The sequence below is a fragment of the Copadichromis virginalis genome, linkage group LG5 (assembly GCF_057382275.1).
Source record: "Copadichromis virginalis isolate Kocher_CV1m ecotype Utaka linkage group LG5, C_Virginalis_male_GT1.1, whole genome shotgun sequence".
Classification (NCBI taxonomy): Eukaryota; Metazoa; Chordata; class Actinopteri; order Cichliformes; family Cichlidae; genus Copadichromis; species Copadichromis virginalis.
The window spans coordinates 7,395,214-7,419,558 of record NC_140622.1 but is presented as its reverse complement, the minus strand read 5'-3'; the positions used below and the strand labels follow the sequence as shown (position 1 = coordinate 7,419,558).

At 40.3% G+C, this 24,345-nt stretch overlaps 1 protein-coding gene across 3 annotated transcripts in view; it reads left to right on the top strand.

Moving 5' to 3' along the window:
* Nucleotides 1-24,345, top strand: part of cdk18 (cyclin dependent kinase 18) — a 69,267-nt gene that overhangs the window by 33,104 nt on the left and 11,818 nt on the right. For all 3 annotated transcript variants that reach the window (XM_085455684.1, XM_085455683.1, XM_085455682.1), the window contains 9 exons: nucleotides 7,750-7,886; nucleotides 12,968-13,099; nucleotides 13,194-13,250; nucleotides 17,375-17,489; nucleotides 18,471-18,565; nucleotides 18,659-18,721; nucleotides 19,968-20,091; nucleotides 20,479-20,599; nucleotides 21,293-21,390. In XM_085455684.1, coding sequence (XP_085311810.1) covers nucleotides 7,750-7,886; nucleotides 12,968-13,099; nucleotides 13,194-13,250; nucleotides 17,375-17,489; nucleotides 18,471-18,565; nucleotides 18,659-18,721; nucleotides 19,968-20,091; nucleotides 20,479-20,599; nucleotides 21,293-21,390 — 942 coding nt within the window. The remainder of the gene's footprint in view (nucleotides 1-7,749; nucleotides 7,887-12,967; nucleotides 13,100-13,193; nucleotides 13,251-17,374; nucleotides 17,490-18,470; nucleotides 18,566-18,658; nucleotides 18,722-19,967; nucleotides 20,092-20,478; nucleotides 20,600-21,292; nucleotides 21,391-24,345) is intronic.

Below are 24,345 nucleotides of genomic sequence, written 5' to 3'. Positions count from 1 at the left end.
AAGGTTGGAGATTGGCCTATAATTAGCTAAGACTGCTGGGTCTAGAGATGGCTTTTTGAGTAAAGGTTTAACTACAGCTAGCTTGAAGGCCTGTGGTACATAGCCGATCATTAGAGATAGGTTGATCATATTTAAGATCGAAGAATTAATTAATGGCAGGACTTCTTTGAGCAGTTTTGTAGGAATGGGGTCTAAAAGACACGTTGATGGCTTGGAGGAAGTAATTATTGAAGTTAACTCAGCAAGATCAATTAGAGAAAAAGAGTCTAACATCAATGGTACTAAGAGTAGCTGTAGATAATATTACATCTGTGGGATGATTACTGGTAATTTTTTCTCTAATGATAAAAATTTTATTTGTGAAGGAAGAAGTTCATGAAGTCATTACTAGTTAACGTTAAAGGGATGGTTGGCTCAAAAGAGCTCTGACTGTTTGTCAGCCTGGCTACAGTGCTGAAGAGAAACCTGGGGTTGTTCTTATTTTCTTCAATCAGTGATGAATAGTAAGATGTTCTTGCTTTGCGGAGGGCTTTCTTATAAAGCAGCAAACTATTTCTCCAGGCTAAATGATGATCCTCTAAATTTGTGACACGCCATTTCCTCTCCAGATTACGAGTCATCTGCTTTAGGGTACGCGTTTGAGAATTATACCACGGAGTCAGGTATTTCTGATTAGAGACCTTAGTTTTCACAGGAGCTACAGTATCCAGAGTCGTACGTAGTGAGGAGGTGAAATTATTAACAAGATAATCGACCTCTGTTGGGGTAGCGTTCAGATAGCTGCTCTGCTCTATGTTGGTACGGAGCATTGAAGATGATAACAGTGGGTGGATTATATTCTTAAACTTAGTTACAGCGCTTTCAGAAAGACATCTACTGTGATAAAGTCTACTCTCCACCGCTGTGTAATCAATTATTGTAAATGTTATCAGGAAATGATCAGACAGGAGAGGGTTTTCAGGAAACACTGTTAAATGTTCAGTTTCTATGCCATATGTTAAAACAAGATCTAGAGTGTGATTAAAGTGGTGGGTGGGTTCTTTTACATTTTGAGAGAAACCAATTGAGTCTAATAACAGATTAAATGCCATGTTGAGGCTGTCATTTTTAGCATCTACATGGATGTTAAAATCACCCACAATAATTATTTTATCTGAGCTCAGAACTAAATTAGATAAAAAGTCTGAGAAATCAGAGAGAAACTCTGTGTAAGGCCCGGGTGGACGATAGATGATAACAAGTAAGACTGGTTTCTGAGTTTTACAGCTGGGGTGGACAATGTTAAGCATCAGGCTTTCAAATGAATTAAAAGTCTGTCTTGGTCTTTCATTAATTAATAGGCTGGTGTGAAAAATTGCTGCCACACCTCCCCCTCGGCCTGTGCTTCGAGATGTCTGGTAGTTAGAATGACTCGGGGGTGTTGATTCATTTAAACTAACATAATCATCCTGCTGCAACCAGGTTTCTGTAAGGCAGAGTAAATCAATTTGTTGATCAATTATTAAGTCATGTACTAACAGAGACTTGGAGGAGAGAGACCTAATATTTAATAATCCACATTTCACTGTTTTACTCTTTGGTTCAGATGTGGATACTTTATTGTTCTTTCTTTGTAATTGTTTATGTTTAAGTTGTTTGTTGCTGGTTTTTAGTTTGTTTTTTGTCTGTTTGGGAGTTGACACAGTCTCTGTGGAGATGGGTTTTTGGGGGGTAGCAGGAGGAGAGAAGCTGCAGAGAGGCGTGTAAGACTGCAACTCTGCTTCCTGGTCCCAACTCTGGATAGTCATATTTTGGGGGGTTTAATAAATTTGTCCATATTTCTAGAAATGAGAGCTGCTCCATCCAAAGTGGGATGGATGCCGTCTCTCCTAACAAGACCAGGTTTCCTCCAGAAGGTTTGCCAATTATCTATGAAGCCCACATCGTTTCTGGGACACCACTCAGACAGCCAGCAATTTAAGGAGAACATGCGGCTAAACATGTCACTCCTGGTCTGATTGGGGAGGGGACCAGAGAAAACTACAGAGTCCGACATTGTTTTGGCAAAGTTGCACACCGATTCAATATTGATTTTAGTGACCTCCGATCGGCGTAACCGGGTGTCATTACTGCCGACGAGAATTATGATTTTACTGAATTTACGTTTACCCTTAGCCAGCAGTTTTAAATTTCCTTCAATGTCGCCTGCTCTGGCCCCTGGAAGACAATTGACTATGGTTGCCGGTGTCTCTAGCTTCACATGTCTGAGAACAGAATCACCAATTACCAGAGTTTGACCCCTGGCGGGTGTGTCGCCGAGTGGGGAAAAACGGTTAGACACATGAACGGGTTGGTGGTGTACCTGGGGCTTCTGTTTAGGACTATGCTTCCTCCTCACCGTGACCCAGCCGCCCTCTTTCCCCAGCTGCTTGGGGTCTGCCGGGGAACAGCTAGCGGGGCCTACGCTATCTTCGGCTGCACCAGCTACAGGGGGCTGGCTAGCTATGGGTGAATGAAGGGTGCGAAGCCGAGTCTCCAATTCAGTAATCCTGGCCTCCAGAGCTGCAAATATGCTACATTTGTTACAGATATCATTACTGCTAAAGGAGGCCGAGGAGTAACTAAACATCTGACACAATGAGCAAGAAAGTGCAGGATGGACAGGTGAAGTAGCCATGGTGCTAACGAGTCGGCTACGAGCTAAGCTAAGCTAGCGAAACAGTACAGAGACAGTGAGTGAATACTTTGGCTATAACTTACAGTGGGGCAAAAAAGTATTTAGTCAGCCACCGATTGTGCAAGTTCCCCCACTTAAAATGATGACAGAGGTCAGTAATTTGCACCAGAGGTACACTTCAACTGTGAGAGACAGAATGTGAAAAAAAAATCCATGAATTCACATGGTAGGATTTGTAAAGAATTTATTCGTAAATCAGGGTGGAAAATAAGTATTTGGTCACCTCAAACAAGGAAAATCTCTGGCTCTCACAGACCTGTAACGTCTTCTGTAAGAAGCTTTTCTGTCCCCCACTCGTTACCTGTATGAATGGCACCTGTTTGAACTCATCATCTGTATAAAAGACACCTGTCCACAGCCTCAAACAGTCAGACTCCAAACTCCGCCATGGCCAAGACCAAAGAGCTTTCGAAGGACACCAGGAAAAGTATTGTAGACGTGTACCAGACTGGGAAGAATGAATCTACAATGGGCAAGCAGCTTGGTGTGAAAAAATCAACTGTGGGAGCAATCATCAGAAAATGGAAGACATACAAGACCACTGATAATCTCCCTCGATCTGGGGCTCCACGCAAGATCTCATCCCGTGGGGTCAAAATGATCATGAGAACGGTGAGCAAAGATCCCAGAACCACACGGGGGGACCTGGTGAATGACCTGCAGAGAGCTGGGACCAAAGTAACAAAGGTCACCATCAGTAACACACTACAACGGCAGGGAATCAAATCCCGCAGTGCCAGAACTGTTCCGCTGCTGAAGCCAGTGCATGTCCAGGCCCGTCTGAAGTTTGCCAGAGAGCACATGGATGATACAGCAGAGGATTGGGAGAATGTCATGTGGTCAGATGAAACCAAAGTAGAACTTTTTGGTATAAACTCAACTCGTCGTGTTTGGAGGAAGAAGAATACTGAGTTGCATCCCAAGAACACCATACCTACTGTGAAGCATGGGGGTGGAAACATCATGCTATGGGGCTGTTTTTCTGCCAAGGGGACAGGACGACTGATCCGTGTTAAGGACAGAATGAATGGGGCCATGTATCGTGAGATTTTGAGCCAAAACCTCCTTCCATCAGTGAGAACTTTGAAGATGAAACGAGGCTGGGTCTTCCAACATGACAATGATCCAAAACACACCGCCCGGGCAACAAAGGAGTGGCTCCGTAAGAAGCATTTGAAAGTCCTGGAGTGGCCTAGCCAGTCTCCAGACCTCAACCCCATAGAAAATCTGTGGCGGGAGTTGAAAGTCCGTGTTGCTCGGCGACAGCCCCAAAACATCACTGCTCTCGAGAAGATCTGCATGAAGGAATGGGCCAAAATACCAGCTACTGTGTGTGCAAACCTGGTAAAGACCTATAGTAAACGTTTGACCTCTGTTATTGCCAACAAAGGTTATGTTACAAAGTATTGAGTTGTATTTTTGTTATTGACCAAATACTTATTTTCCACCCTAATTTATGAATAAATTCTTTACAAATCCTACCATGTGGATTCATGGATTTTTTTTCCACATTCTGTCTCTCACAGTTGAAGTGTACCTCTGGTGCAAATTACTGACCTCTGTCATCATTTTAGGTGGGGGAACTTGCACAATCGATGGCTGACTAAATACTTTTTTGCCCCACTGTAGGTAGTGAGTACACAGAAAGTGTGCTTCGGATGAAGCACGTGAAGATTATACTATGAAAAAGAATGTATTTAAAAGTTGTTAATTAAATTGCTAAGCAAATAAGCTACTCAGAAACACCACTGTGTTTGAGCAGGAACAGGAAGTGATACTCTACCGCAGAGCGAGCAAACACCAAGTGACAGCGCCACACACATGCATTCTTCAGACCAAAGCACAGATTTCCACTGGTCTAATGCCCACTCCTTGTGTTTCTTGGCCCAAACAAATCTCTTCTCCTTGTTGCTTTTCCTTAGTAGTGGTTTCTTAGCAGCTATTTGACTATAAAGGCCTGATTCACAGTCTCCTTTTGAACAGTTGATGTAGAGATGTGTCTGCTACTGGAAATCGGTGTGGCATTTTTCTGGGCTCTAACCTGAGCTGCTGTTAACTTGTGTTAACTTTTTGAGGCTGGTGACTTGGATGAATTTATCCTCAGCAGCAGAGCTGACTCTTGGTCTTCCTTTCCTGGGGCGGTCCTCATGTGACCCCGTTTCCTCGTAGCACTTGGGGACGCATTCAAAGTTTTAGAAAATTTCCAGACTGACCTGGCAGTAATGACGGACTGTCATTTCTCTTTATTCATTTCTCTGATTGGTTCTTTCCATAATATAAATTGTAACAGTTGACAATGCACACCTGTGAAGGGAGAACCATTTCAGGTGACTACATCATGAAGCTCATCGAGAGAAGGCCAACGGTTTGGAGCACTGTCAACGAAGCAAAGGGTGGCTACTTTCAGGAATCTAAAATATAATACATATTTAGAGTTATTGATCATTTTTTTCTTTGCCACATATATCTTGCTTCATATATTTGATGACTGTATCTATAAAGAAAACCCATTAAATGAAAAGGTGTGTCCAAACTTTTGACTGGCAGTGTATAAGTGGTCAAATAATTCATGCAAACATGAGCTGGCGTGTCTATTTTTAAAATACAATCAATTACATGAATAACTGAATGATTTTACAGACGTGTGGCAACAGGACTGAAAACACCTGATGAAAAATTACTTATACATATAGACCTATACTACAGCGCTGTAATAGTGAAACACAATAGTGCAGGACAGTGTAGTATATGTTGCATAATATATGTTGTTTTGGTAAATTGTCTCTATCATTGTAGTAATACGATGGTACTTTGTCATAAAGATGTCAATAAAGGCTCAACTTATAAGATCCCACTATCCATACTATAATAGTTTTAATGTAGTGTATCCTGTCAAATCATTGGTTTCTATTACATGTTTTTTTTTTAAAAAAACATTGCAGCATCAAACAGAGACGATTACAATCCCTGATCACGGAGTACAATCAGCTCATCAGCGTAACCTATAGATTCATGCACACATGAACAAAAACACACACTTTCAGTGCTGTTTTCTGTCATTATAAAATTATTATATTACATTGCAGGAATATTTTTTTGTTTGCATGAAACTACGTGAGAGTGATTTTGTTTTAATGGATAATTTAAAGCCGCTTTGCTGAATATGCTTTTGTATAAGTGTGATATTTAAATGTCAAGTGTTTTCCCTTAAGGAGCTATACCAGATCAGAAATTCATCTCAGTCAATTGTCTGTGCAGACGACGTGCAACACTGATGAAAAGCAAATAATCTAACATGTCCAAGTCAGTACTGAAGGTATTTCTTTCCCCGCTCATTTGTTCCTATTTCAGCCTCTCACTATGAGCACAGTTTGAGATGGAAATGCTACAAAAACATCATGCTGCGTACCATATTGGATTGTCCTTTTTCTAACAAGATTTCTAGCAGGCATCCATCCATATTTCACAGCAATGTGACACTTTGTTAGCGCGTGTTCATATCAGTGTCACCTTCACCGACCCTAATTAGCATCAAGAGATCAAAGGAGTGCTGTAGCTGTGATATTCAAATGACCAGCAAACAGGTTGTCATTTCATCCCCCCGGCCCATTTAGACAGTCACTGAATACAACGCATAGCATGGCTTGTTAAAAGCCTCTCTGCGGTGCTGTTAAAACGTTGCATCAAACCCAACCAGGCATGCTCAAATCTGAGCACCTGCCTCTAGTTTTGCGTTATCTTTTTATATGTGTATGCATATATGAATGAGCTGGGTGTGTGTAGGCAGGTTGAGAAAGGCCATAGTTACACAGTAAATGTTTAGCATGTATGCATATAAATGTGAGTGTGTGCTGTGCGGAAGCTAGGAAGAAACCTACTGTCTGAGACCTCCTCCTTAACACGAGACCTGCTTCCCTTGTTAAGCAGTATCCCCATGGAAACAGGGGCGCTTTGTATTTTAATGCACATACACATGCCTGGAGGCTGCAGATGAGATGAAGCTTATGGACAGTGAGGAGCTACTACCCCTGTGCTGGCACAGCTGTCAGTCAAATCAGGTCAACATTCAAACTTTAAGTCTCATCAAAATGGTTGTAAAAAAGACAAGAACTAACAGACTTAAAAACTCCTTTGTCCCACACGCCATCAGACTGTTTAACTCCTCTCTGGAGGGGAGAGGGAGGGGAAACAGGAGGACAAAGGAGGAGGGAACAACTAAGCTGTAGTGCCTCTTCACCTCACTGTGCAATACCTTTTGTGCAATACTTTTGTAAATAGTCAACGGTGCAATAGACTCAATACTTTAAATGTGCAATTCACTTGTATTTTTATTTTTATTCCTATTTATTCTATTTATCCCCTTCGTATATTTTATTTATATTGTCTCTGTATTTATATATATGTGTGTGTGTATAACTCTGTAACTTCTGTCGGTGCTGTGCTTTTTTTGGAAATCGAATTTCCCAGAGGAACCCACCCGAGGGATTAATAAAGTTCTATCTTATCTTATCTTATCTTATCTTATCTTAAAAATAAAGTCACACACACAAATGGAAGACGAAATATCCATAAAATCGAATACTCTTTTGTTCCATCCTGTAAACATGCCGTTTAGTTGGGCATTTAAAAAAAAGTCCTTATTTCATTTAAAGTTTAAATGCTTATGCATTTAAAGTACATAAGCAGAGTTTTAAACATAAAAGGAGAAGGCAGTTTTCTTGGGAAAAACACAGATTTGTGCACACATGGATATCAGGGTCAGATGTACAGCTTTGAAGTGGGACTTAATTACATGGGTTGGGGATGGATGTTTTCCCTTGATATTGAAAGTCAGCTGTAGTTGTGTGATTAAAGGACCACGACTGCAGAGAAACCCAAACTGAATTACTGCTTAAACTCAATGAATGCCGACGCTTTACAGGAGCTAAGGTGCCAGTCGCTGACTGTTCTGTCAACGTATCCCACTGAGATCTTAAGCTGTTCTCAGAGTTTTCGGTGGCCCACCACCGTTGATTATATTTCCCCTCTGTCAGGCCTGACTCCAGACAGACTGGGTCCTCCATCTCATGATGTCAGCCCAGTGAGCCCTGAACCAACCACTCCAGGAGCTCAGTCTCCATCCCACCTCCACTTCCACAGCAAGGCCCAGCACAGACGCTTCTCCATGGAGGTAAGTAAAAACTCAAATTGCAGTATTACAGTACAGTAAATAAACCAGTGCAGTGGAATTATAAGACGTGCGTGCGTGTGTGTGTGTGTGTGTGTGTGTGTGTGTGTGTGTGTGTGTGTGTGTGTGTGTGTGTGCGCGCGCCACATCAATCTCCTGCATGTTTGTATTATCTGTTGTTTTCTCCTTACTACACTGATACAAATCATTGTACCATTTGCCTATATGTGTCACAGCATGCAAAAACCATGCTACAGTCCAAAATTGAATTTTTAATTTTTTTAATGAATCATAAAACTTCAAAGCCTGTGGATTAACATGCAAAAACAGATTGGTTTAATTTTCTATGAATTTGTTGCTTAAACGTGTTACACTGTGTCTGTTCTGTGAATTATTGTGGTTTAGCAATGATGCATAAATAGTAATCTAGAAATCATCACTTACAGCATGTTTGTAAATGATTAAACGTCCAATAAAAACTCGACCAGGGTTACAAGAAACTGTTAATCAATCATAAACCACACAGTGCTTGGACATTAGCTGGAAAAATGTGCTGCCACGTGACTGTAGAGTGGACAACCAGATGATCTGGCAGAGACAATATATACATTGAGTCACAGAAGACAGGAAGAAGAGGAAGTCATAGAAAAGGAGATGAGAGCAGGGCAGACAATCACAACAGAAGGAGACAAAAACAGAAAGTAAAATTATCAAAGGTCCAAAACACAGCAACATGAAGATGAGATGTGAAGACTGACACTAAAAAAGATGTCAGACAAAGAGACAGAAAGGACGAAGGCACTGAAGGAGAGACAAGACGGAAGGAGATGAAAGGGAAGCACTAATAACAATGCAGTCAAAGCAGGGACCATGGAGTGAATCACATTAATTCCATCAGGAAGTTTTACTGAAAGGTGAAACTATAAAGATTAAAACTGATAACTTCGTCATCAGAAGGACCCAGCAGAGGTAGTTTGGGTATCTGACAACAACCAGGAGGAAGCCCCAGGGAAGACCCATTACAAGCTGGAGAGATCGTATCTGTCGACACTATGAGCTGGTTAAGGTGGCCGGGATGTTGGAAGTCTGGGCTTCTCTGCTCAGACTGTTGCCTCCACGAACTTAACCCAGACAAGGGACGAATGGAAACTGATCGCTAGAATAACAAAGAAACTCATGTGAACTGAAATCCATCATGTCTAGAAAAAGAAATCTGGATGATAACAGAATGGCAAATGTTCCTTCTTATGTGCAGAGGTAATGAATTGTTCTGAAGGATTTTACAGCTTCTTTTAAAACCTTCATCTGTCATTTGAGAACTGAACAAAAGAAACTGAGAAAACTCTTAATACTTAGAGTATTTGAGGATATCTAAGTGTTGTAGAGCAGCGGTCTCCAACCTTTTTTGCGCCACGGACCAGTTTATGCGGACATTATTTTCACGGGCCGGCCTTTAAGGTGTCGCGGATAAATACAACAAAATAAAACTAGTACTGGTACCGAAAAAAATAAGATTTATTCATAACACACGTGAAAAACCCAGGAAAACCGAGGTAACGATAAAAACGATAACAAAATAACGCTGAAAACCAATTAAAAACCCTGAAAACCATACATTTCACACCTGAGCCTCAACTCTCGTGGCCCGGTACCAAACGACTCACGGACCAGTACCGGTCCGAGGCCCAGGGGTTGGGGACCGCTGTTGTAGAGTATTCAGTGTCACTGAAATACCTGGTTTAAAGAATCTCAAAGGAAGACGACATTTTGATGGCAGTGAATTATTCATGCAACGATTTGATTTTGATGTAAAATCAATACTTTGCTGTGTGTATGAGTTCTTTCGTGAAAACCATTTTCAGAGGTGAGGCGCTAAAACATGTCGTGTCACAGCACTACAGAAAAACTGTAATATAATAGATGGTAGGGTTTGGATTCCTGTAATGCCTTCCATCTCACACGCTGCTTTCACACTAATTTGTGTTTTGCCAACTGACTGAAAGGAAACTGTCTAGGTTGGAGTGCATATTAAAAACATGAAACATCAGCCAGACGCAGATATCACCAGTTACACGAGGAGATGTCCTCCTCCCCACGAGTTATTTCTCCATTTCCACCTTCGTGGGCTCAGTGAGATGAGTCAGAAGCTTTTAACCCTGCGCGCTGCAGCAGACATTTTTATTGAAAATGTGAGAGTTCACAGTTCTACCTTTGCAGAAAAAGTCCCCGTGGAGCAAAAGTCGTTCACGCCACACAGCACAGACAGTCGAGCGAAGCCACGAGAGAAATGAGTGCTCAGTGAGAAGACAGAAATAGGTTGCAGCCTGCGAGCTTACACAGACTTGGACAGCTTTTGTGTGCAGCTCTTTCTAATAAAAGGCTTTAAATACTGTAACTAATTAATGTGCTTTAATAAGAGATCGTTTCATGGATTCGGCACTCCTCTGCTCACCTTCAGTCTGAGCAGAGTTGCAGTAAATCCAAATAGCCCCTGTGTGGGTGCTGTCTTATCAAGTAACACTTTTTGACCACACACTCTTTAATTACACGTCATGTTGCAGTTACTAAAAACGACTGAGTAAATTGCTCAAGGGCAGTCATTAATGACTGTTTAATAGCAGCGCAGTTACTTCACTTTATGCTTTCATTAAAGTGTCATTTCTTTCATTTTAACATGCAAAAGAGCAAAATGGAATTTAACCTATAATAAATGCGCACTGCCTTATTTAAGTGTGTATGTAGGACATATTAAATCTGATATGTATTTTAACCCCCCGCTCCCCAACGTCTCACTTAAGCTCCTCCCTGAGCCTGGAGGGAGGAGCTTATACGGGGGTTGTTTGATTGTTAGGGTTTCTTTCTAATGTTTAGGTTTTTACCGTACAGTAAAGTGCTTTAAGATGACTGTTGTGAATTGGTGCTTTATACAACACTGACTTGAATTGAATTGAAATCATCCTGTAGTAACTATATAACTATTTCAAATTCAAATTCAAATTTTATTTGTCACACACACACACAACCATACACAGTATGACATGGGGGTGAAATGCATGTAGCTGTACAATGCCCGACCATTACATGACAGAAGAAAAGTTTTACAATATTTACAATTTACAGTTTACTACAAAATTTACAAATTAACTTAGGAATTTACACTAAAGAATGTGCAAATAGCAGAAAAGATTATAAAGATAAGGATTATAAATTATAGGAATTATAGGATTATAGGAAATGTGTGGTGGTGCGTGTGGTGATGTGTGTGAGAGTCCAGTCTTATAGTGATGTGTGTGGGAGAGTCCAGTCCTACACCTGGTTCAGGGCCCGAATAGCCTGGGGGAAGAAGCTCCTCCTCATTCTTTCTGTTTTGGCCTTAAGGGAGTGGAAGCGCTTCCCAGACCTCAACAGTGAGAAGAGTCCATTGTTGGGATGGGAGAGGTCCATCATAATCTTCCTAGCTTTGGACTTGCACCGCTTGGTGTAGATGGACAGCATGTCAGGGAGCTCTGATTGAATGATGCGTTCGGCTGAGCGCACCACTCTTTGCAGATCTCGTCTGTCCTGCTTGGTGCTGTTCCCAAACCAGGTGCAGATGTTTGCCGTCAGGATGCTCTCGATGGTGCAGGAGTAAAAGTTCTTGAGCACCTTCAGTGGCAGATGGAAGTCTCTAAGTCTTCTGAGGAAGAAGAGACGCTGACGGGCTTTCTTAACCAGGGAGTTGATGTGGCAGGACCATGACAGGTCCTGAGTGATGTGGACACCCAGGTATCGGAAACTGTCCACTCTCTCAACTGGCGTGCCACTGATGATGAGGGGTTTGTAATTCCTCGCCTGCTTTGTAGTGAGGTCCACGATTCGCGCAGCTTTAGTACAGTTTTTTGTTTTACGCCAGTTTTTCCCGAAGTCGCAAAAGTATGACGTCACAACATTCTGATTGGTCACTTGCAATGTTGATCCTGGAACAACATTTAGTATGATGATCTGGGAACAACACCAACACGAGGATATCAGATCAACCGGTCGTTTATAGTCCGTTTATAGTCCGACTAGAGTCACACTGTCGTAGCTGTGACTCTAGTTTTTCCCCATAGCTCCGCTTTGCCTATTTGTGGGGAGATTTCCATCTTTTACTAGATCTTTGAGGTTTTGGCTGCAAGTAATTAATTTCTGTTTAATATGAATTTCTATGAATGTAGACAACTACATGCCAAGTAACTAGACTCAATCCCTGTATTATCACAAACACATTGCCAGTTTGATCCCATTCTGTCACAGAATGATAGCAGACTGATTGTCTTATTGCTGCTTCATCACAGTCCTGATGCTCTAAAGACACTCGGAAGGTGGCAACTGACTGGAGAGTCATCGCAGATCTGGTCCCCATCTTTGAAGCAGCCATTTGAAAGGCAACAAGACTGCATGTTCTTTGCACACGGTCAAAATAATTGTGGTAGTGCCGCAGTTTCCAACCACTATTTTTACCCAGTCTGACTTTGGCATGATTTAATAAGGTTGTGTGATGTCGGTTGTGTAGCATTGTGTGGACTTTGTATTTTGAAGGCAGACATGACTAACAAGTGAATTGGACTGAGTGAAAATAAACAGACAAAAAGTGTTAAGCAATGACGTAATTTAAAAATAATAATAGTTATAAATGGTAAAAGAATTAACAGTATTAATGACAATGGCTCAAAAAGTACAGATTCTCCGCAGCCTTCGGGAACAGTAAAGCCATTATTGTGGATTACAGATGACAGCTGAGGTGTGTGGAGACCAAGAGAAGGCCTAAAGGATATTCACTCCAAGAAATATCCAGCCTACTTATTGAGGTCAGGTCAGTTCTCTTGTTAGATGGACCCGTGTGTTGAGGATGAGACTGCTGGTGGAGCACCAAGCTGACAGGGTTAGCAGTTCCTCCCTGTATGCAGTCTCCTCATTGCTGGCGATTAAACCGATGACTGTTGTGTCAACTGCAAATTGTATGATGGTGTTGTTGCATGAACGGTTTTTGTGCCAGGATCAGTCCCTCGAAGCACTTGGAAATGAGAACGTACAGTTTTTATGAATCACTTTTATTCTTGCAGGACGTTAGTAAGCGCATGTCCCTGCCAATGGACATCCGCCTGCCTCCAGAGTTTCTGAAGAAGTTGCAGATGGAGAATGAAAACTCACCGCTCTGCAAACCTCTCAGTCGCATGTCTCGACGCGCCTCACTGGTTAGTGATGTGTCTGTTTTTGCCATGTTTGTCTGCCTTTTTAATAGAACTTTCTCATTTTAGTGACTTTATTGGCTTTTCTTCTTGCTCCTAGTCTGACATAGGATTTGGGAAACTGGAAACATACGTTAAGCTTGGCAAACTGGGTGAGGTAAGTTGTAACAGTAACAGTTTTCATGTTTCATTAAGAACATACACATAGGTTAAACACTCAGTTTTGCTTATAAAGGCTTTGAAACGAGTGAAATGACGTGGACACATCTGCATAGCAGCCATAATAAGAGCTGGGTGAATTCTCTAAACACCTGAAATGGCATCATTGCTTCCTGTATTACCTCCTTTATCAGAGGGCAACCCTTTGTGAAAGGAAAGGAGATAGTGCCGTCCAATATTTCATAGTGACACACTACAAAAACAAACCATCAACAGAAGGTTATCATGTAAGCTGCTGCTCCGTTTCTTATCTTACAGGTTACAATGTGATGTTAATACACGTTTTGTACTCTGTACAATTTGTTAAACCCACCGGTGAACTTTAAACACTTTGCCGTCGTGTTACGTAGTTGTTGTTTCAAGTACTTTGGAATTTGTATAGTGCTTTTCAACCTTACTGACCAATCAGAAAGGTTATGCCACGTTCATGCACTTCTGTCCACTCCACTTTATCTACCTCACATCCATGACCAGTGTGGAATCACCAGTTAACCTAATATGCATGTCTCCGAGTAGGGGTCAGAGTACTCACGGTTGGTCAAGTTACTTGAATATAGTAATTAGTTCCTAATTACTGATCACTTCTCAAAGAAAGTAATCCCGTTACTTTACTGATTACTTATTTTCAAAAGTAATTATTTACTTTGTTACTTTGTTACTTTTTAAAAGCACGATACACAACCTGAATATGTAATAAAGCAACAGACCTTTCAGCCATTTTTTTCTGTATAATCCATCATATGAAACTGAATCAAATGAAAAAAAGTATCTTTTTAAAACTTGTTTTATTACTTTTCATCTTTTAACGTTATGCACATTGCATCAAGCAAAAATTCATTGCGTTAAATGCAGTTATATGCAACACTGTTTGACTTGAAGAAATCTGTTTAACATTGAAACCTATTTTCTGCATATTCCTGCATATAAAATTAAATAATTTTAAACGCTAATGTTTTTGTCACTTTTTACGGACTAAAACTCAAAGTGATATGAGTACTTCCACACTTTAAACGCTGCATGGTCGTGTTCTCTCCTGCACTCCATATTATCCATTGTTGATCTGCACATGTCTGTTACCATGGATGTCGCATGCTCGTACGTCATTAATGAGACACTCACAAACAAAATCACGGTTTAGTAACGCAGCGTGCTTACGGGAAAGTAACTGTATTTAATTACCTTTTTGCAATAGTAATCCCTTACTTTTTTCAAGTAATGAGTAAAGTAACTGGATTATAGAGAGACCATGCAGGAAAGGCCCCAGTCAACCAGGAAATGTAAATCAGGAAGTTTCTTGCCATGATTTTGAGCTGTATTAAAATGATGAAGTGGAGTTTGTAGTCTTCATCATTTTGGACATAGTTGTATTTTAATTAGTTTGCCAAGTTCGCAGAATGATTTCAATAGGTTTTCATATTTTTAAAGTCTCATTTTTATTTTCATTTTAGTTAACTACGTTTTTAGTTTAAGTTAACTGTAAAAACCTCGCTCCAAGCACTCTGCTTTTTTCCATTTCACATGGTGTTAATTTGCCTCTCGTCCATTTCTAGAAACACAAGAATCTGAACTGACGTGTTTTTGCAAAGCTTGAATATTCTAACACAGATTACTCTCTATTCAGTTTTGCCTGGAGTGACGTAATCTCAGTTAACCTAACATAGTGTCATGACACTTCATGTTTCCTGTGAATGCACACTAGACTTTACAGAGGTTGGGAATTAATCTTGTAATGAAGTGATTTTTGCTACTGGTTTGTCCACGTTGACACAGCCATTCATAAAACACAGAAACAATGCACAGGGCAAAGTATAAAAGATGTGAGTTTTGTAGTCCATCTCTGGGACATGATATCAACTCAGCAGACTGACATCAGCAACATACTGCTGTCACATTATCACGTGTCAGAGCAGTCAGATACACAGTGGTTCTGTTCTCCTCAGTCACTATAACTGCTGCTTTGCAAGAAATAGATTTTCACCCACATCATAGTCCAGTGAGATATGAGTGTACACAACAAGTCCACAGATAAACGTCTCCAGAGGATAACGTTGTCTGTGATCAGCAGAGATGGGCAGTAACGCGTTACTTGTAACGCGTTACTGTAATCTGATTACTTTTTTCAAGTAACGAGTAAAGTAAGGGATTACTATTGCAAAATCGGTAATTAGATTACCGTTACTTTCCCGTAGGAACGCTGCGTTACTGCGTTACTAAAACCGTGATTTCTTTTGCGAGAATGTCTCATGACAAGCAAGTGCGACGTTGGTGACAGCAGCTGTGTGCAGATCAACAATGGATAATATATCGAGTGCGGGAGAGAGTATGAGCGTGCAGCGTTTAAAGTGTGGAAGTACTGACCTTACTTTGAGTTTGATTCCATAAAAACTGACAAAAACATTAGCGTCCATCGTGCGTGGGAAGAAAACTTATTTTTACAGCGAAAAAAACCCCTAAATTTCCGAGCAAGCACCGAGTAGCTACGACGTGATGGGAAACTCACAGAGACACTCGCGCGGATTCTTCAACTGACCGCAGCACACCTACACCAGGGTAACCCTCCGCCTACCCTGCTCCTGCTTTACAGGTGAAAATAGAGCAAAAGGACCGCTGAGTCTTTGACTTTATTTATTTTCTGCTGTGTTTTACTTGCATCTGTTTGAAAGAGTGAGTGAAAACACAAAAAATATTTTATTTTATGTGCTGGAATGTGTAGAAAATGTTGCATATAATTAAATGTTTTGCTTGATGCATAAAGTTAAAAGATTAAAACTGATAAAACAAGTTAAAAAAAAGAGACTTTTCCATTTGATTACATTTTGTATGATGGATTATGTAGAAAAAGTAGAATTGGGCTGAAAGATCTATCACTTTATCACCTCTTCAGGTTGTAAATCGTGTTTTTAAAAAGTAACTAAGTAACTAAGTAACTAAGTAATTAATTACTTTTGAAAATAAGTAATCAGTAAAGTAACGGGATTACTTTTTGGGGGGAGTAATCAGTAATTAGTTACTGATTACTTTTTTCAAGTAACTTGACCAACACTGGTGATCAGCCATGCTCATCGTATCAAAATGAGTACCACATGCAGTATGTGCCTTCTTTGCTTATATACCAAGCCAAACTAGTGTACCCATGTGTCCAGATTTCTGGCATGGCTTCATGACAAATTGCTAAGTGGATTACATTTCATGGACTTGCCTAAGATGAAGAGGGCTCATGGGCTGAAAGCACCTAAATACCATGCTATTCATGTGAGAACATTTATTGCCTTAAGGGCTGAGGAATGTTTAGTGGCAGAAGCAGCCTGCATCAATCTGAGTCACAAGGCTCAGCAGCTGATAACAGGGGTGGCAGGAGATCAAGAAGAGCTGCTTTTATTGTCAATTATAGTGATAGGAGGTCCACAAAAGCATGGTTAGCTTTACACAAAACCAGCAGTGGAAGGTTATTCTAGATGACAAATCATCAAACTTTAATAATCAGATCCTAAAACAATATTTACATATATATATATATATATATATATATATATTTAATTATTGAATGTGACAAAGGCTGTTCGAGATGTGAAGTTGATGCTTTCACACACGATATGTGAAATCTTAATTCAGTTTGTAAAAGAACGGAAAAGTTTTATTGGGAATCTTTTAACAAATGATATTAATATAACATTATAACCTATTGTGACATCAAATTGTTCCTTTAAAAGAAAAATTGTTATTGTTGTTATGGATTTTCATAAACTATAGACTTCATTGTTTCATCCTGCTATGGATGGTTCCACTGCACTTCCCAGTATTCCCGTTATGACTCCATTAGCATGCAGATGTTTGAACCACTTCAGCTCTTTCCTTTTGATGGAATACCAATAAGAGCCAAGGATACAGCTAACGATTGAAAATATATTAAAGGGTTATTTGTGCATAAGTGATGTGGATGTGTGTGTGGATGGTGCCACACCCATAGTCTCTATGTGAACATGTACTTTTTATTAGTATATTTTGTTGTAGTACAGCAACATCAGAATATCAGTAAGCTCTTCGGGGTGTTTCTCTGTGCAGGGGACATACGCTACAGTCTTTAAAGGGCGGAGCAAACTCACTGAGAACCTGGTTGCACTGAAGGAGATCCGGCTGGAGCACGATGAGGGGGCACCTTGCACTGCTATCAGAGAAGGTATGTACACACGCACACACACACACACACACACACACACACACACACACACACACACACACACACACACACACACACACACACACACACACACACTTTACAGTCCAGTGCTGCTGTGTTTGTGTAGCACTTCTACTTGCAGTTTTGGTAATCACACCGAACAGGTAGGTCTAATAATAACACCGTGTCCTTTCATTCACCTGCAGCATTAGTAACAGAGCAACTTGAATTAATACTACAGAACTGTTGATACAGTTCAATATATCAGGTCGATGTTGCTAAAGAATTTGCTTATGTATGATCCTTTTTAGAAGCTGAATTATCTTAAATGGTCATTTAAATGTTCCTCATGTGAGTCATGTCACGGTCTCAGGATTTTACAGTGTTATGGAATTTTGATCATCATTAATTTTTTATTTTTGTTCTTATTCTAGTCTAGTTGTTCTAGTTATTTTATTCTGTCTCTTAGGCTGAGATGTGGAAAGATCTTGCAGACCCAAATGCAAGACGCAGAAGATGCAAAATCAAACTCAAAACAGACATTAAGTGCAAATTTAATCTGAACAATTTACAATGTCCAAAGAATCCAAAGGGAATGCAAGCCAAAGAAAATAAGTAAAAGGGAACTCATTAAATAGTAACAGTGAGTGAAACTTAAATGAACATAATATATCAGAAACTCAAAACACAAAATCTTTGTGTGGAAACAGTGAAGTAGGAGTATAAAGTAGCATGAAAAAAAATCAGTACATGCATGTGTGTTAAATTTGATGAGAAGGATCAAAGAGCTCTCTTTTTGTTGTACAGTGGCTATGCAAACTTTAAAGCAACACACAGCTGCTAGCTTTAGACCACAGACTGTATATAAAGGTGGACAAATAAGTGAAGCCAGAGCATTTAGTTTCACACCTCGGGTGTAGTGTTGTCAGGTTTTGTTGAATAAAATAGCTCACTTCATGTCTCCTTCCCTTGCCCAACCAGTGTCTCTGCTAAAGAACCTGAAGCACGCTAACATTGTCACCCTGCATGACATCATCCACACCGACCGCTGCCTTACTCTGGTGTTTGAGTATCTTGTGAGTATATCACTTCATCTTTATTAGGTTTTCTGAAGATGTTGATCTCAAATACCAAAAAGCAAAATGGATCAATTTGACTGTGTGTTTCAGGACAGTGATCTTAAACAGTACTTGGACAACTGTGGGAACCTCATGAGCATGCATAATGTCAAGGTGAGTCATATGCATGAATCATCATCTACATACTGCACATTGTAGAGAGTTGCACTAAGTAAGTTTCCTGAAAAATGCGTTCAACATTTCTTTAACAAAGGTCGGGAGGTCACCGAACCTCACCAAACCAAATTACAATCAGGGGGAACCAACAAAAAATTCTGCCACTGTGGAGCCACCTGCTACAGTGACCCACGTGAATAAGAGAGCAGCCAAAACGAACTATTTGTTTGCAAATCTGAAAACCTTTGGGCAGATCTACGGTCTGTATCAGGACAAAACTGTTTAGTTTTTTGATACTAAGAGTTGCTCTCCATATTCATAACTAGGTCCAGTGTAAATTGTGCAGTGGAAAGCTGGCCTTACTGCATATGTATTTATGGGAGCTTCCCTTTAAGCTTGAAAAACTTTGGAAGGAGAGTATTTAAATGATTGACAGAAATGTGCTTTGTCCATCTTGTATGATGTATGTTTTGATTTAGTTAAACGTAAACAGTTTTTTAATTTTATTTTAGAGTTACTATACGAGTTTCCTTAAACGTTGATCAATTTTTTTCTGCTTATTTGGGCCCTAGTCACGGCAGCAGCCTAAGTTGACCACCCTCTCCCCAGCCACCTCCTCTAGTGTGTCCATGGAAAAACCAAAGCATTCCCAGCCCAGCTGAGAGATATATTCCCTCCAGCATGACAACTACATTGTTTAAGGACTCTGATAATAGATGATAGTTATGCAATACACTGAACATAGAAAACATATCAAATGTTTAAATTAAGGGAATGTACCATTTTAAGATGTAAATAAGGTCTGTACTTGCCTCTCAGAATTAATGCTGCCTTTCCAGATCCATTCCCACACTCTCAGAAATGCAGAGTGCAGATGCGCATCCATGTTTTCTAAAAAGAACTTCAAATTTCGATTCATCTGACTACAGGACAGTTTGACACTTCACCACAGTCCAGTTTAAATTAGCATAACGGAGAGAAGAGGATGCTGTTTCTAGATGCTGTGCACATGTTCACAGACCTTTGACCTTGCTTTGTGAACGGCACGGTGAACTGTGTTCACAGAGGGTGATTTGTGGAAGCGTCCCTTAGTGTCATTTTTATTAAAGATTGTTTTGTTTTTATCTTTTCTTTTGTTTTAAATCTTAACTATTACACAACTACTGCAACTCTTTTTCTCCTCAGATTGGTCCTGTATTGTTGTTCTGGTAATTACATCCTCCTTTCATGTTTCTGTCTGCAGATCTTCATGTTCCAGCTGCTGCGTGGTCTGTCCTATTGTCACAAGAGAAAAATCCTCCACAGAGACCTAAAGCCTCAGAACCTGCTTATCAATGATAAGGGCGAATTGAAATTAGCTGATTTTGGTAGGAAGGAGAACAATAACAAACACACAACAACATGCACACATTAACAAGTGAACTTTTGTGAAGGAAACGACACGTTTCTGGGCATGATCACTCCCCAGTTCTATTTTACTGCCACTCAAGAGATCGCCTGTCCTAATTACTTTAGCACCTTTACTTCCTGTATCCTAGCAACTGTGCCCCTCACTCTGAGTTTTCACAGTTTTCTGCTGGAAATGGGAATTAAATCCACCAGTACTTTCTGACTGCTTTTCAAAAGTTTTAAATAAACACGGGTAATGTGCGGATAGCGGAAGCTTCTCTTTACCTGCTCACAGTGTGTAGATGATGGACTTATGATATTTCACTGTGCTGTTACTGAGGTCCTGTGACTTGTGTAATGTCCAGGTCTGGCCAGGGCCAAGTCCGTCCCCACTAAGACCTATTCCAATGAGGTGGTAACGCTTTGGTATCGACCTCCTGACGTGCTGCTAGGCTCTACAGAATATTCCACACCCATCGACATGTGGTAAGCAGGGGACAATAGACGTTTCTGTTGAAGGGCCGTCCTTACATTTTTCCACATCAGTCACGGTGCACACTGACCTGCTTGGCTGGAAACTAAATGCTTGAAACACAGCTAGAAGTGTACTTTAAACCACTGAGCTGGTCAGGAAAGGAATTGGTGCCGACCCTGGTTACAGTAAAATCCTGTTACTTGGTGAAACACTCAAATATTCTCGAGGGCCATCCAGGATTTCCATGACTCAGTTCTGTCTATTAAAATGTCACAGGTTGTTAGCAGTGAGGTGAGTCACTAGTCATACAAAGGGGGCGTGCATTCACTTTCCTTACGTGTTTTTGCACACGGTTTGCTGTGGTGAGAACACCCCCACAGCTCTGCTAAATCAGAAATATAAATGTGGCTCTCTAGCAACACAGCAGCCTTTTATGAGCACATAGAGCTACATACACTCTCATCAGACTGCAGGATGCCTCTTCACCACGCCATCCTGTGTGGAACAAAAGGCTGGACTGTGCCCACTCACTGCATACTAGTTTGCACTTACAATTAACAGTCTTTGAAGTGTGTGTGTGTGTGTGTGTGTGTGTGTGTGTGTGTGTGTGTGTGTGTGTGTGTTGAACTCAACCTCACTCAGAATTTTTATACCTAACAGCTCGTCCTCCTCTGTGCCTCCTTATCTCCGCCTCCTTCTCACAGGGGCGTAGGCTGCATCCTGTATGAGATGGCAACAGGTCGTCCTATGTTTCCTGGTGCCACTGTGAAGGAAGAGCTACATCTAATTTTTAGGCTCATGGGTAAGAAAAACATTATTCAAATGTAAAGGCCATACTAAAGTATATTACAGCAGCGAGAGACAATAAGTAAAGCTTTAAATCGTCTTTATCCTCGACCAAGTTTAAAAGTCTTAGAGGACTTGGCCACTACATTTAATATTTCATTTCTATTCCAAATATTGCATATTCAGAGTTTGATGCAGCTCATGTATGTTCTACATTCAGCATATTCTGCTCTGAATTGTTATTCTGAAGCATTTTTATGGAGAGAAATTTGCCTCAAAAGGGTTCCAAATGCGTACGGTATGATCCACCAAGGGCGTAATTTCCAGGGGGGTTGGGGGGGTTATGACCCCCCCAATAATCAGACCCAGGCAATCCCACCCCCCCCACCCAATAAAATTATGGATTATCTTGCATAAATAGGCTGTTGATTTTCTTTACTCGTTTCAGTTATTACCAGCAAAATAGTTGCATATTTAATCATCTGGGAATTTACCCAGTGTGATTCAGTCCACACAAATGTGAAGCACACATGAAACTATTTTACATCCAAACCTGAATAAATAGTCATTATTTATGCACAATTTACACACAAGTTCAGTTTCATGAATTGGATAAATTTCTCTTTCAAAGAGCTTTTTAAAGCTTTGTCTAAGACTACGTCTAACCTCTCTCCCGCTCACAAAACTTTGCATGCTTGTGCACCAATCGCCTGATATTTACAGGTCGCATCACGTGCCGACGTGGGGTTTTGAGGCCACAAATTCCACAAAACCACCCAGATCCACAAATACAAAATCATCCGATTCGTAAAGTTGAACTTAATAAATAAATTGACTTCCTTATGCATATACAAACTGCTGCGTCTTTATACAGTACTGTGCAAAGGTTTCAGGCAGGTGAGAAAAAATGCTGTAAAGAAGGAATTCTTTCACAAATCGAAGTGTTAATCATTTATTTTCATCAATCAAAAAAATGCAGTGAATGAACAAAAGAGACATCTAAATCCAATCAGGATTTGGTGTGACCTCCCTTTGCCTTCTTCTAGGTGCACTTGCACAGTTTTTGAAGGAACTCTGGTGGTAGGTTATTCCAAACATCTTGGAGAACTAAGCACAGATCTTCTGTGGATGTAAGCTTCCTCACATCCTTCTGTCTCTTCGTGTAATCTCAGACACACTCGATGATTGTTGCCGTACCATCACTTCCAGTACTTCCAGTTCTTCTTTACACTGAAGATAGTTCTTAATGACTTTGCTGTGTGTTTGCGGTCATCGTCCTGCTGCAGAATACATTTGGGGCCAATAAACAATCATTTATATTTCTGAAAGCATTCTTTGTTTACACCATTTTTTCACACCTGCCTAAAACTTTTGCACAGTACTGTGTGTGCCATACACAAAGCTGCCAACCAACATTTTATAAGGCCGGGTACAAGCACATCTCCCAAGAGTAAGTTAGTATAGACCTGAATATCATTTGTGCATGTTGTTATTTTAAAAACATTTATTTAATCCTTGAGATCATGAGCTCATTTTTAGGAGAGGCCTTTGTACAAAGCACATGTAACAATATGGACAGGCACACTTATGTAATACAAAGATACATGTTCACACATAAATGTAACCTTTTAAAATGCTCTAATGAAATAATAAAATGCAGCTCCATGCTTTTTTCTAGTTTATCGTGTTCATAGGCAGCAAAGGTTTCCATCCACTTTGTTTCAAGTTCAACGTAACTGAGAAGAAGAGCTGATGTTAACATGAGTGCAGAAAAGAACCACCTGTGAAAACACACAAAAACCCCACCAAAGGCAGTGTTGGGCAAGTTACTTAATTATAGTTACTAGTTACTTCTTCAAAAAAGTAACTGAGTTAGTAACTGTGTTACAATATTCTAAAAGTAATTAATTACTTGAAAAGTAACTATTGCATTACTTAAAAAAAATGTTTAACCCTCTGGGCTCCAGGGTATAATTGGCCATTTTTAACTACTTTTGATGTTTCCTCCACATTTCACCTTTAAAAACTATTTATTTGCTTGTTTGGTCTCATTGTTTTCAGCACAACCTCACGTGTCTGAATTTACAGTTATGTTTTCATTTTGACTGTATTACCACAATTGATCTAAAATCAGACAAAAAACATAAAATCAGAGTAGAAAGAGTTATATTTTTACTGTAACAACCACAAACATGTTTATTGAATCATATTTCATAACTTTAAATGCAAATATAAATTGTCAATTTTAAAATCCTATTTGTGCCACTCCAAATATTTCTGTCCACTATAAAGGAGAACATCACAGCCTGATACCTGCAGGCCTGACAGCAGCAGGTGTGTCACTCCTGTTTCTACCTGGAGACAGCAGTCGCCTCATTGTTCTGACACACAACACAAAACTATCCACAACACTACACACTAACTACACAAGACAACACATTAACTACAAACTACAAACATGCTAAACGTCACAAATCCCTCACATCTCAAAACTCACTCTTTCTCTCTCTTTTTCTGCTCTCTCTCTCGCCGTCACTCCTAAAACTTCCCATTTTTTGTTTTTTTTTTGCTCATAAGCAGAGAGTGCTCGCTGTGCTGTCATTAGACAGTAAATGTGACGAAACTATTGAGGAAAAAACACACGTGTATATTATTTATCATGACTCTGGTTTTACGTGGACTATCAACACAATTTATAAACTGGTATATATCACATTGTTGCTTTGTCTTTAAGTGGTCATGTGATTGGCTTACCACGACTTCCTCAGTCAAACAGCAGCACTCATGTGATTGTTTTGCTCCCTGAGCTCCAGGTGTTGTGCAGTGATCATGATTACCGTCCGCGGGAGCGCGCAGCTGCTTAAAGCTGTAATGCCCAGATTACTTACAGCTGCTTCCGTGCAGCTGATATAAGATGCGGTAAGATGAACACAGCTTCAACCGTCTGTTTGTTGAAAAATAGTAACGGACC